Raw genomic sequence first — 14,527 nt, 5'->3', positions numbered from 1 at the left:
ATGTGGTTAATAAAGCTTTAGTGGTTGAAAGGGGCTTGAATGACACTCAAGAAGAGAGGGAAAAGATTATGAAAAAGAGGAACAGACAAGTTGGTTTTCAAAATGAGCAGGACAGAAATACCGAATCAAGGCCTAAGAAACAAACTACTGCGAGTGATAAAACTCAACACAAGGGTGCTATAAGATGCTATAGATGTGGCGGCCCCCATTATTGAAAGGATTGCAACTGGTTCGAAGGGAACTGCTTTTCGTGTGGCCAACAGGGCCACAGGGCGGACATCTGCCCTAATAATAGTGGGCAACAGACTCGACAGACACCTCAGCCTATTTCGAAAGCTCCAGAAAATTGAGTAACTCAAGATGGACAACCACAAGGAGGGCAGCAGAGGCCTAGAACTCAAAGGTGAGTCTATGCTCTTACACAACAGGATGCTAATGCCTCTAACACTGTGGTGACAGGTACGATTAAGGTCTCATCCATCAATGCTAATGTTTTGATTGATCCTAGAGCTACACATTCTTTCGTATCATCGATTTTGTTAGAAGAAATAATACAATGATTTCTATGCCATTAGAGATTGAACTTTGTGTTTCCATCTCTAGTGGAGATGTAATTCTAGTTAGCTCTATCTGCAAAGTTTGTATCTTGAATATTAGAGGCAGGAAGATGAAAATAGATTTACTGGTCCTAGAAAAATGAAGGATTTTGACTTGATCCGTGGGATGGACTGGTTGGTAGCATACCATGCCACCATTGACTGCTTCAAGAAAATAGTAAAATTTCAAATTTCTGACCAGCCAGAGTTTAGTTTTAGTGGTAACAGGATGTTACCTCCGCCAAAAGTAATCTCAGCCATATAGGTTAAGCGACTCCTTCGAAAAGGTGGTGAAGGATTCTTAGTCGTGATAATGGGCACTTAGCTGGAAGAACTCAAGTTAGAAGACATTCCTATTGTGAGGAAATTCCCTGATGTCTTTCCAGAGGATTTGCCAGGATTACCTCCAGATAGAGAGGTTGAATTCTCCATTGATTTGATTCTTGGCACTGGACCAATTTCTAAGGCCCCATACCGGATGGCTCCAGCCGAATTAAAGTGCTAAAGGAACAACTACAAGAGTTGTTGGACAAGGGTTTCGTCGGGCCTAGTGTCTCTCCTTGGGGTGCTCCTGTACTATTTGTGAAAAAGAAAGATGGCAGTTTTCGACTTTGCATAGATTATCGAGAAATAAATGGAGTAACAGTGCGGAACAAATGCCCTTTACCAAGAATTGATGATTTGTTCGATCAGTTGCAAGGGGCACAAGTCTTTTCAAAGCTTGATCTACGCTCCGGATATCATCAGTTGAAAATAAAGGCTGAAGACATACCGAAGACAGCATTCAGAACTAGATACGGACACTATGAGTTTTTGGTTATGCCCTTCGGGCTAACAAATGCACCGGTAGCCTTTATGGATCTGATGAACCGGGTGTTCAAACCCTACCTGGATCAATTTGTGGTAGTATTTATTGATGACATTCTAGTCTATTCAAAAAGCCCACAAGAGTATGAGAAACATTTGAGGATAGTATTGCAAACTCTTAGAGAAAACAAGCTTTATGGTAAGTTGCAGAAAGGTGAGTTCTGGTTAAACAGTATCACCTTTTTCGGGCACGTAATCTCCAAGGATGGCATCTTTGTCGATCTAAAGAAAGTGGAGGCAGTAGTTGATTGGAGTATACATACTAATGTGTCCGAGGTGCGCAGCTTTTTGGGAATGGCGGGATACTATCGGAGATTCATTGAGGGATTCTCTCGTATTGCCATGCCTCTATCTCGCCTAACCCAAAAGCAAGTAAAATTTGAATGGAAGGAGGATTGTGAGCAGAGTTTTCAGGAGTTGAAAAGACGATTGGTGATAGCTCTGATATCGGCCATTCCATCTGGAACAGGAGGCTTCATCATCTATAGTGATGCATCACGCAGGGGCCTTGGTTGTGTTCTTATGCAGAATGAGAAAGTGATAGCCTATGCTTCCAGACAGCTAAAATCATATGAGCTGAATTATCCTACTCATGATTTGGAGTTAGCAGCCGTGATCTTTGCTTTAAAAATATGGAGACACTATTTTGTTGTGGCTGATGCTCTAAGCAAGAATTTTTCAAGTAAATTAGTGGCTCTGATCACTACATAAAGAAATATTTTGTTGGACTTGAAGAAATGTGAAATTGAAGTACGACTGCATGATCCTCAAGTACGACTTGCTAATCTTATGGTGCAACCTACACTGATTGAGAGGATTAAGTCATCTTAAAAAGAGGATTCAGATTACAGAGGGTAAGGGGAACAATAGAGTCTGGTGTTCAAGGCGAATTTCATGTGCATGAGGATGGTTCCTTAAAATTCGGTAGCAAATTGTGTGTCCCTAAAGCTCCAGAATTAAGAAATGAAATTTTAGAGGAGGCTTATAGCTCGGCTTATACGATGCATCCAGGAGGCACTAAGATGTATCAGAATTTAAGGAAACATTTTTGGTGGAGTGGTATGAAAAAGGATATTGCTCAATTTGTAGCTTGATGTCTAGTATGTCAGCAGGTAAAAGCAGAACATCAAAGACCTGCGGGACCATTACAGTCTCTACTTATTCCTTAATGGAAGTGGGAGCATATCACCATAGACTTTGTGACTGGCTTGCCAAAAATCCTACGAGGTAATGATACCGTGTGGGTAATTGTTGACCGGCTAACTAAATCAGCACACTTTTTGCCTTTTAGAGTCGGTTTTTCCTCAAAGAGATTAGCAGGTTTATATATAGAGCAGATTGTGAAGTTGCATGGGGTCCCAGTTACCATTGTGTCAGATAGAGACAGTAGATTTGTATCACAGTTTTGGAAGAGTCTTCATAAGGCTCTTGAAACTAAATTTAACTTCAACACAGCTTTCCACCCCCAAATCGATGGATAGTCAGAAAGAACCATCCAAATTTTGGAAGACATGTTGAGAGCCTGTGTCATGAATCTAGGAGGAGCATGGGATGGCCACTTATCACTAATAGAGTTTGTTTACAATAATAGCTATCAAGCAAGTATACAAATGGCTCCTTTTGAGGCGTTTTATGGCCGAAAATGCCGATCTCCTATTTGTTGGGATGACGTGGGCAAGAGAAATTTGTTAGGTCTAGAGATAGTACAACAGACTATTAATAAGGTGCAAGTAATCAGAGAACAACTTCGTACAACTCAGAGTCGCCAAAAGAGTTATGCTGATAATAGAAGGAGAGGACTGGAATTTCAAATTGGAGACCATGTTTTCTTGAGAGTGTCACCCACAAAGGTGTGATGAGATTTGGGGTTCATGGTAAATTGAGCCTTAGGTATGTTGGTCCATTTGAGATTTTGGACAAAGTTGGGGAGGTGGCATATCGACTAGCTTTACCACCGGCTTTATCCAGTGTACACAATATTTTTTATGTGTCAATGTTGAAGAAATACGTTCCAGATTCGAGTCATGTGGTAGCATATGAGCCATTACATCTTCAAGAGGATTTGACCTATGAGGAGTTTCCGATACGAATTGTGGATAGAAAAGATCAGGTACTATGACATCAAACCATTTCTTTTGTGAAGGTACAATGGAATAATCATACGGAAAGAGAGGCTACTTGCGAGCTCGAAGAAGAGATGAAAGTCAAGTTTCCGCAGCTATTTGAAACCTCAGGTATGTCAATTTCGAGGACGAAATTTTCTTTTAGGAGGGGAGAATGTAAAGGCCCACATGTTGGGTGGGCCGGCCTCTGAGCAAGAGCGGCCCAACACAAGAAAAAGGGGGAGAGAAGACTCCCGATCGTCTCTCCCTTCCCTGTTTTGAATCTCTTTCCCCTCCTTCCGAATCCACCGGAAGGAGAGATTTAGGGTGATCAAATCCTACCATATTTGGTCAATGCCACAAAAGACCTCCTCCTTCTCTTCCTAGGGCATCAACTGAGAGCCCTTCCACACACACAAAAAAAAGGGGAAAAGAGAGGAGATTGGAGTTCTAAGCTTGCCGCGGGAAGGATCGGAGCATTCGCCATCGATCAGGTCGGGAGGATCTCGCCAGAGGCAAGGTGAGTCATCCCTTCTTTTTCTTCGGTCTCCAAGTCCTTGTTCCTCTTGAATTCGGCCGGCGAGCCGTTGGATTTGGAGACCAAGGAGCCCCCTGTTGCTTGTTCCTCCTCCCATTCGGCGGCTCATCACCGGGGGGCACGTGGCCTGCCACCGCCGGGCGGCGCATGGCCGGCACCACGTTGGGGTCGTCGACTGCTGGGGTCGTCGACCACATGTGGCTACTGCCACCGCCCACAGGGATGAAATAGAAATGAGAAAGGGCGAGAGGGAGGAAGAGCCACTCAGTTCTCTCCTCTTTCTTTGCCCTTATATTCTCTCTCTCTCTAGTTGGGGTTCTCTCTCTAAACTTAGATTCGAGTTGATCATTGTTTTGAGGGTCCTGAGTTGTCATATATCTTGGGTAAATTTTTAATATTGATTTGGTGCTGTAGGGGAACAATCTGTTGGATGAGAGGACGTTGAGCAGGATTTTGCACATCCCGGTTCATAGATCACCGTGAGAGCGGGTGATTCGTCTATCTGAGTTTTCAACAAAGGGTAAGAATCCTTATACGCCAATCCTGCATGATATAAAAATTTTTATACTTGTATATGTATGATATGCTGTGATCCAAATTAATATGCTATGATTGAGACAAATCAAAATAGTTTATATTAAATTATATTTTGATTGTGTTGGTTTGTGATTGATATTATGATGTATGCATGTGCATAACCTACACCTGCATAATTGGATTTATGGATGTGGTGCTATAGACTAACCTTGTTATTATTGGTTGCCCTGTCACGGGCTGGAAACGTGACCGGATTAGTCTATAGTTGTAAATAAAAAAGGATTGATGTATGTGGATGTGAAATTGATTAAATGAACTTTGACTTTGGGTCGTCTCGTTATTATTGATTTGCCCATCACAGACTCTAAGTATGACAATGTTGGTTTGCCCATCACAGGCTCTAAGTTTGACACTATTGGTTTGCCCGTCACAGGCTCTAAGTGTGACATTATTGGTTTGCCCCATCACAGGCTGGAAACGTGACCAGAATTTGGCCCAAAGTCGGAAAGATAATTGATCCGGATCAAGTTAATATAGAATGAAGAAAAAAAAAGCATTGAACACAGTAATGAATATTTATGAGCTATCGTATACGATATCATTCTTGTGTGACTGGACTTTTATTGATGTTTGACGTACATACTTATATTGATTATTTGAGTCTTTTGATAGCTAGTTTATGATTTCATAAAATGTGCATCGATTTGTCGTGATTTTCAAATTCATATTACTATTGTGTTGGTATAGATGTGTAGGGGTTCTTACTAGGCTGTAAAGCTCACTCCTCTTCTTCTTTCTCCTTTCAGAGTTGCAGGATGCATTCTTAGATGGTTGGGCGCAGAGCGCGAGTTTCAGAGTTATTAGCTAGCTAGTTAGTTTATCTTTCTTTGATGATGATGAGCATTTAAAGATTTTGTAATTGAACCAATTTGATTATCTGGACATGTTGGATTTGCCTATTTGAATTAATAATTAATTATGGATTTATTAGATTTTGTTCATCTTAAGCCTTGCATGATCTTTAGGGCACTACTCTAGGGCTCGTGCGGCCGGTCGCATACTGGACCCGGGTGCTAGGTTCGGGCGTGACAAAGGGAGGTGAAACTATTGCTAGAACATGCATGTTTGTATAGTGTATGCATCTTTGATCAAAGATGGGTTTCCAAAGTGGTTGGTAAAAGTCTTGGAGCTGAATTATGAACTGAAAGGTCTTCTCTGATAGTTGGCCTAAAAACAGAAGCTACATGTTGAACTGGCATTGAGAAACTATTACCAAAATACATTTAGCTTTAATTAAAGTAGAAAGAGGAGAGATAACAACATCAACATAACAATTGTCCTTGAAGACCTGACAGCTATTGTCCTTCATGAAAGTTATCTTCAGAGGTTCAGATCTTTTTCTCCAAATCATGGGTAGCTTTGCCTTTCAAAAACAATGATGTTGTGAATATCATTTTTTTAAATGAAAAGGTTACACAGTTGTCTCGCATTGTTCAATTGGTTAATAAACATTATTCCTTCTAGTCTGTCTTTATTCAGTGCTGGCATTTCTAACATACCTTTCTTTGTTATTTAATTTCAAGAGTTTTTGACAGCTTGTTCTTTTGCTTTTGGTCTCAGAGAAATGCTACACCTGACTCGTCTATTAAAATTATGAGTGCAATTAATTTGAGGGGAATCCATTACGAAACATTGCCATCATTCATCAGTTCTGAAATGCCAATATGAGGATTCTTCAAATAGTAGGTTGACCTGCAGAATTTCTGCTTTTTTTTCAGAAAAATTGCTAAGACCCTTGAGCAAGGAGATCAACCAGTGTTGTTTGCTTTTTGAACAATTTAAAGATTGCAATACCGCCTACTCATGTCAGTTGATGACATTAATCATATGGGCAATTGTCTTGCATGTCTCTTTTACGAGAAATGGATTTGTTTCCATTTGTTGCCCTGTTGTGGCTCACAAGCATGACCTGAATCAGTGTCGATCAAGAATTGCTGTTGCATGTGGGATCATTCTTGGTCGGAGCATGCTGATTGTTACATTCAGACATGAATTTGAAAACGAAGTAGAGAGGAGTCTGGAGACTTTTTAGGTCTTATAGAATTGAGGAAGTGCTTGCATTTCAGAAGCTATATCTTAGGAAAAAAAAAGGTTACAGGAAATAGGAATATGCATGACATATTGAGCACTACAGGGTACTTTTATTTTCACAGTTGTGCAGGGAAGGTAATACTCACAAACTAATTTTTGGGATTAGTAAACAAATAAATCAAATGACTATATAGAGGCTTGCTTCAGTGAAAAGCCAGTAGAATTGCTAGAACTATAGTCATTGAAATTGGTGTGTTTTATTAAATTTTATGAAGTATATATTTCCTTGGAAGGATAGAAAACAGAGGTGATAGCCTTTAATATGCTATATGTAAATCTCTACTTGTGCGCTTACTATGACGTACGTGGACCTATTCTGACACACATCGAAGCAGGAATAGCCCAATGTACCTAGAGGCCTAAGACTGTTTTGCCTTTGAGGTCTTTTCTATCCTGCAATGGGCCGGTCTAATATGAACTCACCGAAAGATTTTTTTTTCTTTCCATTTTGTCCTGCGGTGGGTCTTCTTTAGGCCGAGGCCTTAAGCGACCGTCTCAGTCGCCTAAAGGTTTGGGCTGGCCCTACATCGAAGGCATAATTATGATGGAACAGAGAAAAGCGGAGGATACGTAGGCCTAAGACATTTTTAATTATCTAAAGGTTCAAAAATGGAATCATTTAAATATTTAATGATTATTTATCGTTAAAGAGAAGAAATAATTGAGAGAGCTTTATAAGTAGTGCCACATCCGAAGGAAAACGCGTAAAACGAGACTTTTTCGCAAGCGCCTGAACGCCCACCAGTAATCAGCTCAGCATCAGTTCCTTGTAGATGCTGTTGTAGGTGGCAACAGCTCTTAGATCCACTCCCCTATCAGAAGGTGCCTCGTATTAGTTAGACAATATTCAGGCTTACTTTAAGAAACACTAGATGACTTTCTCGTTACCATTTGCCAAAACAGAGTTTTTGTTTCATAAGCATTCCAAGGCAAAGATGGTTGAGTCTGCCATGGTGAAAGCCAATGTCTTGCATGGGATAGCAACACAATGATTGTGCCCCCTAAATGTGTCTCCATCAAGGTAAAGTAACATTAAGTAAGAAATCTAACCTATAAAGCAATATAATTTATAATTAAAGCTTCATGCTTCTGATGGCCTTTATGGGTGCTCAACACATCGATAATTGGATCATCAAGGAGATCACCTGCCAATTGCTGTTCTACATGGACAGCAAGGTTCCATGCTTCTAAGACAAGTCTTAGGCAATTCTGGAGCTCTTATTCAACGTAATGAGCAAGCATTTGCTCTCAACACGTAGTAGTTGGAAGTATATTGAATGTACGGCCAGTAACACCAACACCTCCCATGCTTCCACTTAGGCCCTTTAATTAAGTATAAGCATGCTAATTTATGTGTCATTAGACATTAGACGTGCACACATGGACATGAGTATATTATAAGTATTTTGCAACTTTTGATGGTTATTCCCATGAATCCATCCTGAGCTGTGGCCAAGCTGCCATAGATTATAAAGTTGGCTTTCTTGCCGAATCTGAAATCGAGCAGCTAAGCCCTTTTCTCATCGATTAAATGGTTTCTCATGGCCAACATGATCATTCTAGACTAATGAATGTCTTATTTGTGGGTCCTCTTCATCAATTCAGCTGTCCATGAGCCCAAACCTTAATTTCAGGTGAGGCCCAAGTCCAACATGGCTATAATGTGTATTGATCGGCCTCATCGTTGCTGTCTGGTGTTCGGGTCCACCACCTGATGTCCTCCACGTGTAACAACGAGGCGTCACCAGGAACGCGTGGTTCGAGGCTCTGGTTACTCGAACCGACGACAAGAGAATAACTTGCCTTCCCTTGTGATCCTCCTATCGGTCAGCGAAAACTTGGCTAGAAGCAAAAGCTATACCATTTCCATCCAACCACGCTGCAGGCATTCCTGCTGTCTTTCCACTCCACCCTTTTGACACGTCACAAATAGTTGTCTCATTTCTTTGGGCCGGTCACTCTAACCCACCAGGCTCGTATGAGTTCTCTCACGCTTTGAAGGGAAAAAAGACATGTGAACAGAATATTATTCTTTGTGCTAAAGAAGTGATAAAGAGCGGAGATTAAACCCACGCCTAGAAAGTAGATTCTCATATCAAATATTCCTGCTTTCTCTGGATTGCAGGGAATTCATGAGCTGGTTTGGTGCAATTATACATGATTGTCACACCAGAAAGTGTTTTGAGAATATTTTTACTCAATTATGTTTGAACCATCCAAATTTGTTGCTGATTCGAGATCTCATGTCTAATGTTGGAACTTTAGTTCTGTTTGGGTAGGTTAAAGGGTAGTTAGGGTGCATTAGAATGGTATAAGCCCAAATCGAGATGTACGTAAAGTTTGTAAGAGTTGCATTTGTATAATTGGACAAGAACTCATCTCGATTTAGACATAAATACATAATGTTGACAGTAGATTTAGATAACCCATATTCAAATCAGTTATGCTTGTGTCCAGTGACAGTGGAACTAATTCAAGCCCAGCCTAAACATGATCTTTACATAACCTGCTTTATGAGCAAATGAAGAAAATCTAACCGCTTTTGAAAAAAAAAAAGGAATGAAGTCAAGCTATCTTAAGCATTGTTCGACTTAAATTACTTTATTTATTAGAAATAGAGCCTTATAAGCCACAATAATGGCTGCAAATGGTGTTGGTACCGAGATTTCAAATGACAGACTTACCTGACTAGTTTCATTAATATTGTTATCAGTCGGAAAGCAAACCTGTTTCACTATACATCATATCTAGAACAAAGATAACATTGACTGTTAATCTAGCTCATATATACCATCTAACTTGATCTATTTCAGCCACCAAAGTTAGCTACATTAGCAGTTATTGAAATGATAATAATAGATGGGCTATTCTTTTCTTTTTTTCTTTTTTTTTTTTTATACAAGATAGGAGGATTAGATGGGCAATTCAATAAGGTGATTTCACATGGTATATTGAGCATCACTCAGCGATACAAGTTGGACTTAACATTGAAACTCTGAAACTAATTAGTCAACATATAAGCTAAGGGGCCATGTCTGCTCAGTCAAACAAAAATTCTGTGTCACATAATAGATAAGCTTGTTACCATACACTGGGGTTTAGTTATTTTGTGTAACTAATCCCAGTACCCGCTGCTTTCACGATTTTGTGTACTATTTTTCAACATTTTTTGGTTGTTTAATTATTAAATATTTTATTGTTTGATTCTAACGAAGGTATCTATACTCAAATGATTTAATTCATCCATTTTATAAAAAATAAAACCTAAAATATGCGTACTCTATTTAAAAAAACACGCCCCCAAACTACTCACTCTAAGCCGCCAAGGCGGTAGCTCAGTTGGAACGGAGCTCTGCTTCTAACCAAGCGGTTCCAGGTTCGAAACGCGCGGGCGTCGATTAAATGTGGAGACCGAATGCTCCTAGCCTGGACGCGGGGTCTAGAAGTGCTACTGGTCGACTGGTAGCCTTGGTGGTGCCAGGTGTGACGTACTCACACGTGGTGCTCGAGCCAGAGCTCAGTGGGGTAACTGAGCCGGGGCCACGGGTGGGGAGGGTATGAGTAATATATGGCCGGGGTCTGGTGCGTTGGGCCTATACCAAACGATCATTCTGCCCGAATCGAACATAGTCCTGGCGGGGGCGGGGCCCAGTTGGGGCTGCTACGTGGGGGTGGACTTGTCCTTCCCCCCCTACCTCCTTTTTATTAGCAAAAAAAAAAAAGAAAAAAGAAAAAAGAAAAAAGAAAAAAAAAAACTACTCACTCTAATAGTATCAAAGTTTTAACTTATTTCAATCCATTATAAATTAAATTAAATTATCTATTTAATAAAATAATTAAATTTGGGTGAAAATTTTTGATTCATTTAATAAACTGATTAAATTAGAGTTGACATAAATTTTTGACCAATCATGATCCATATCTTGCCTGACGCAAGCTGAATGCCGGATTATACGACCACTGCTTTCCGTTTCCGACCCAATCCGAGGGATTAAACCATCCCTCCCCCGCCTGCTTGTTCCTTAAGCAAGCCAGCGACGAGATAGGACAGCTCTTCTTCGCCCCTCGGCCAGCACGCCAACGAAAACGCGTGTAGACGAAGCTTCCAAAGTCCCCGCCCTCCGTCTCCTTTATATAGTCCCCGCCACCCGTCCCTCTCTCCCCGTCCCTCTCCGTTTCAAACCTGAACCTTCTCCCCTCTCCCTGTCTATTCTCTAATCTCTTTCTTTTAATCAAAGCATCTTTATGTAAGTTTGGCCCATCATCGTCATCAGCTCTTCTTCTTTGGAAATGGCAGCGAAGTGCTGGAGGTTCAAGAGGCTGAACAAGGACTACCGCTGGCCGTGGAAGCTCCGCTTGTCCACCTCCTGGCGGTGGAAGCGCGTCACCATTCGCTTCTCATTCTTCGACGATGTCGTCTTCCACGTCCTCTACTTCCTGGAGGCCATCGTTCTCGTCGCCGCCTTTGGCTGCTTCTTCCTCTGCTGCGGCTGCCACTTTTAATCCTTCCATTATCTCTCTTTGTACAACCATATCTCAACATTCATTTCTTAATATGTATATGAAAAAAAAGAAAAAGATTTTGCCTTCTCTTCCTTTTAAAAAGGAAAAGCGATGGCTTCATGTGATTGGATTCAGGCTTTTAGATTTGGGTCTGTTTGTGTGCTGTGGTGGGACTTGTATTGTATGGATTGATGGATAGAGACAGGGTTACCCGACGCCGACCCGGCGCGATGTTGGATCGGAACTGGGGTGACGGGCGCCGCCATGGCCGGACGGCTACGCCCTTAGCGTCTACGCCCGCACCCGTTCGAAGGCCGCGCGCCCATCTCCCGATTCGGCGCCCGGGTCGCCTTCTCCCCGTCCGACGCCTCCCGGTCCAGCGACGTCGTCTTGACCATGGTCGGCCACCCCTCCGACGTCCGCTCCGCTATCCTCGACCCCGCCTCTAGCGTCCTTTCCACCCTCCCCGCCGGGCGGCGTCCTTGTCGACACCATCAGCAGCGACCCGGCGCTGGCCCGGGAGATCGCGTTGGCCGCTCGATCTAAAGGTTGCTGGGCCGCCGACGCGCCGTCTCCGGTGGGGACGTCGGAGCCCGGGCGGGGAGGTGGGCCTGAATTGGCGTCACTTTCTGGGCTTAATCTCGGGTGATAAGGCCCTAGTGGACCGGACTCCCTTCCATCGGATGATTTGGGAGCTGTTTGCGATCGTTTTATAGGATCGCACGGGGAGGCGGGCAGGGCAGCAAGATAGGCAACGAGATCGCCGTGGAAGGGAGCCTTCGTGGACTCAGCGAAGCGTTGGTGCTCGCCGAGGAGGCGGCGGGCTGGCGAAGAGAAATTTCTTGGAGGCGGTGAGGGGGCGGGGCGGCGGAGTCTTTACACCTGGGGAGTACATGGTGAAGGATTTGGGGATGAGGTTGGGAGGAGGTCGAGGGGAGAAAGATGGGAAGAAGGTGGTGCTGCCGGGGGCGGCGCGGTGCCGGCAGTTGTATCTGCGGACTTGATACTGCCATTGGAGGATAAAGTTTGCACTGGAAAGTTGAATGGAGTATTTGTGATCATGTTCGTGTTTCTTAATCTTATTGTGGTAAGTAACACGAGATCTAATTGAATATCTTGATGCTTCTATCTTGCTCGTTGATTGGTGTGATCAAGTGTTTTGGTGATTTGGGTAGTGCACTTAATATTGCTTTCCCCCGTCAAAAGAGAAAAGGTAATGTATTCTGACCCCCTTGTTTTTTTTTCTTTTTCTGAGAACCATGTTCTCTTCCTGTAGTGTACGTGTTCATTTCCTCAATGGTGGATGGGCTTTCCCTTCCCTTTCTCGAAATAAGAATGTAATGTTGTGATTATGTCTGTGTGCTGCTTATTGTTGTGTGGTTAGAACTTTTCACATGAGAGGAATATCTTAAATGTTTCATTCTTTGCTGTAGATATTTTGGAAGAAAAGTTTAGTGTTTTAGTTTAGAAATCTCCCATTGCTAGAATTTTGCTGTTGGAGCTTAAAGGTGTTTGCTTTTAATCCTTTAGTGGGTATTTTGTGGTACTGAATGAGCTAGAAGTCTCACCTTTTCTGCCACTTTGAATTGTAAGACTGTATGAATTATACAGTATAATGTGGTCGGGGACGATGGTATTCTGGCCTTTGAATGGTGCTGTTTGATTCCCAGAAGTAGAGACTGCTAGATATGTGCTCTTAATTCTCACTTCCTGTGTCCCATCTATCATGAACGGCGTGAATCATTTATTTGATTCCTCTGATCTCTGCTAGCACTTGTCTTCTAAATTATTCACTTTGTCAGGTATGAAATAAATTTAGAGTACAAGATTGGGTCCATTTCTTTGAATATCATGTTAACATAGAGAAATTCCAGGAAGGAGGACAGTTTTGGGAACTCGATCAGTCTTTTTTTTTCTGGTACATCGGCAACTCACACACACCATATGTGAGTGAAGCTCATAAAGTCAGAAAGAAGCAAAAAATACAAGAAAGACGGTACAGAGTCGTGCCCCTTTCAGATGACATTACCAGAGTGGTGGGCCACAAAAAAAGCCACCCAATCTGCAGCACCGTTGGCTTCCTTATACACAGCAGAGGCCCGGAAGACAGTGCATTCACCTAAAAGACGATGAATGTCGTAGAGCAGCCGTATCCCTCCGACAGGCCATCTAGAATTTTGAATCCCCTCGATCACTGTGGTGGCATCCCCATCAAGAATAATGTAGCCCACACCCAGCACTCGTCTCGCATAGGAGATGCCCTCCGAAGCAACTCTAACCACGGCCCCGGCAACAACCTAGTCAAAGATGTGGTGGCCCCCTGTCGCCACTAATTTAGCCTGTGGATCTCTGATGACAAATCTGGCGCCGCAACATCCACCCATCGTGACACTGTCGTTGAAAATCATCTTGAGAAAACCAGAAGATGAGAGCAATCCTAGACGCTACATAAGCAGAGTGAGAGCCTCAGAGTACATAGAGAAATGATGTTTAACTTAATTTTTTTTACTTCTATATAATCAGCAACATCACCATTAGGACAATAAAGAATATTATACAAGGTGCTTATTTTGGTAATATCAAGCTCAATTGGCTTTACCGCCTTTTCGAAGATTAGAAAAAATTACATGACATCTCTTCAACTTTGGGCTATTTATATTTAGACTCCAAAAATTTAAAAAAATTTAATTAAGCTTTGAAATTTCATTTTCCTTGCAATGTGGCTCGACCGTCTATTTGGGTCTTGACACAATGACAATGTTAATGAAGTGATAAAGAAGAAAAATACTCTTGATTCAAAGAGATCGGATCATGGCTTTCATGCAATCCTCTGCCAGCCATCTACTTGTATATATCTCAAAGCACTATATCCTTTATTACTCATTTACCTGCACAGATCTCAAAGTGCTACGTCCTCTATCATCCATCCACTTGCACAGATCTTAAGGCGCTCTACCTTTTATCATCTATCCACTTACATACATCTCAATGCACTCTATCCTATATCATTCATCTATCTACACAGATCTTAAAGCACTCCATCCTCTATCATTCGTCCAACTGCATGGACCTCATCTATCATCCATCTGCCTACACAGATCTCAAAACGCTCTATCTACTATCATTCATCCATATGCATGGATTTCAAAGCACTCTATCTTCTATCATTCTTTCATTTTCTCCACAGATCTCAAAGTGGTTCATTCTTTGTCATCCATCTATCAGCACGGTTC

At 42.1% G+C, this 14,527-nt stretch overlaps 1 protein-coding gene across 1 annotated transcript; it reads left to right on the top strand.

Moving 5' to 3' along the window:
- The first annotated feature begins 10,702 nt into the window (after positions 1-10,702).
- Positions 10,703-12,687, top strand: LOC103709866. Its single transcript, XM_008795390.4, has one exon. The coding sequence runs from the start codon at positions 11,082-11,084 to the stop codon at positions 11,292-11,294; it is 213 nt and encodes a 70-aa protein (XP_008793612.1). The 5' UTR covers positions 10,703-11,081; the 3' UTR covers positions 11,295-12,687.
- The last annotated feature ends 1,840 nt before the right edge of the window (positions 12,688-14,527 follow it).

The sequence above is a fragment of the Phoenix dactylifera genome, chromosome 4 (assembly GCF_009389715.1).
Source record: "Phoenix dactylifera cultivar Barhee BC4 chromosome 4, palm_55x_up_171113_PBpolish2nd_filt_p, whole genome shotgun sequence".
In the NCBI taxonomy this organism is placed as follows: domain Eukaryota; kingdom Viridiplantae; phylum Streptophyta; class Magnoliopsida; order Arecales; family Arecaceae; genus Phoenix; species Phoenix dactylifera.
Note: the sequence above shows the minus strand (reverse complement) of the source record. Positions and strands in the feature narration are given on the sequence as shown.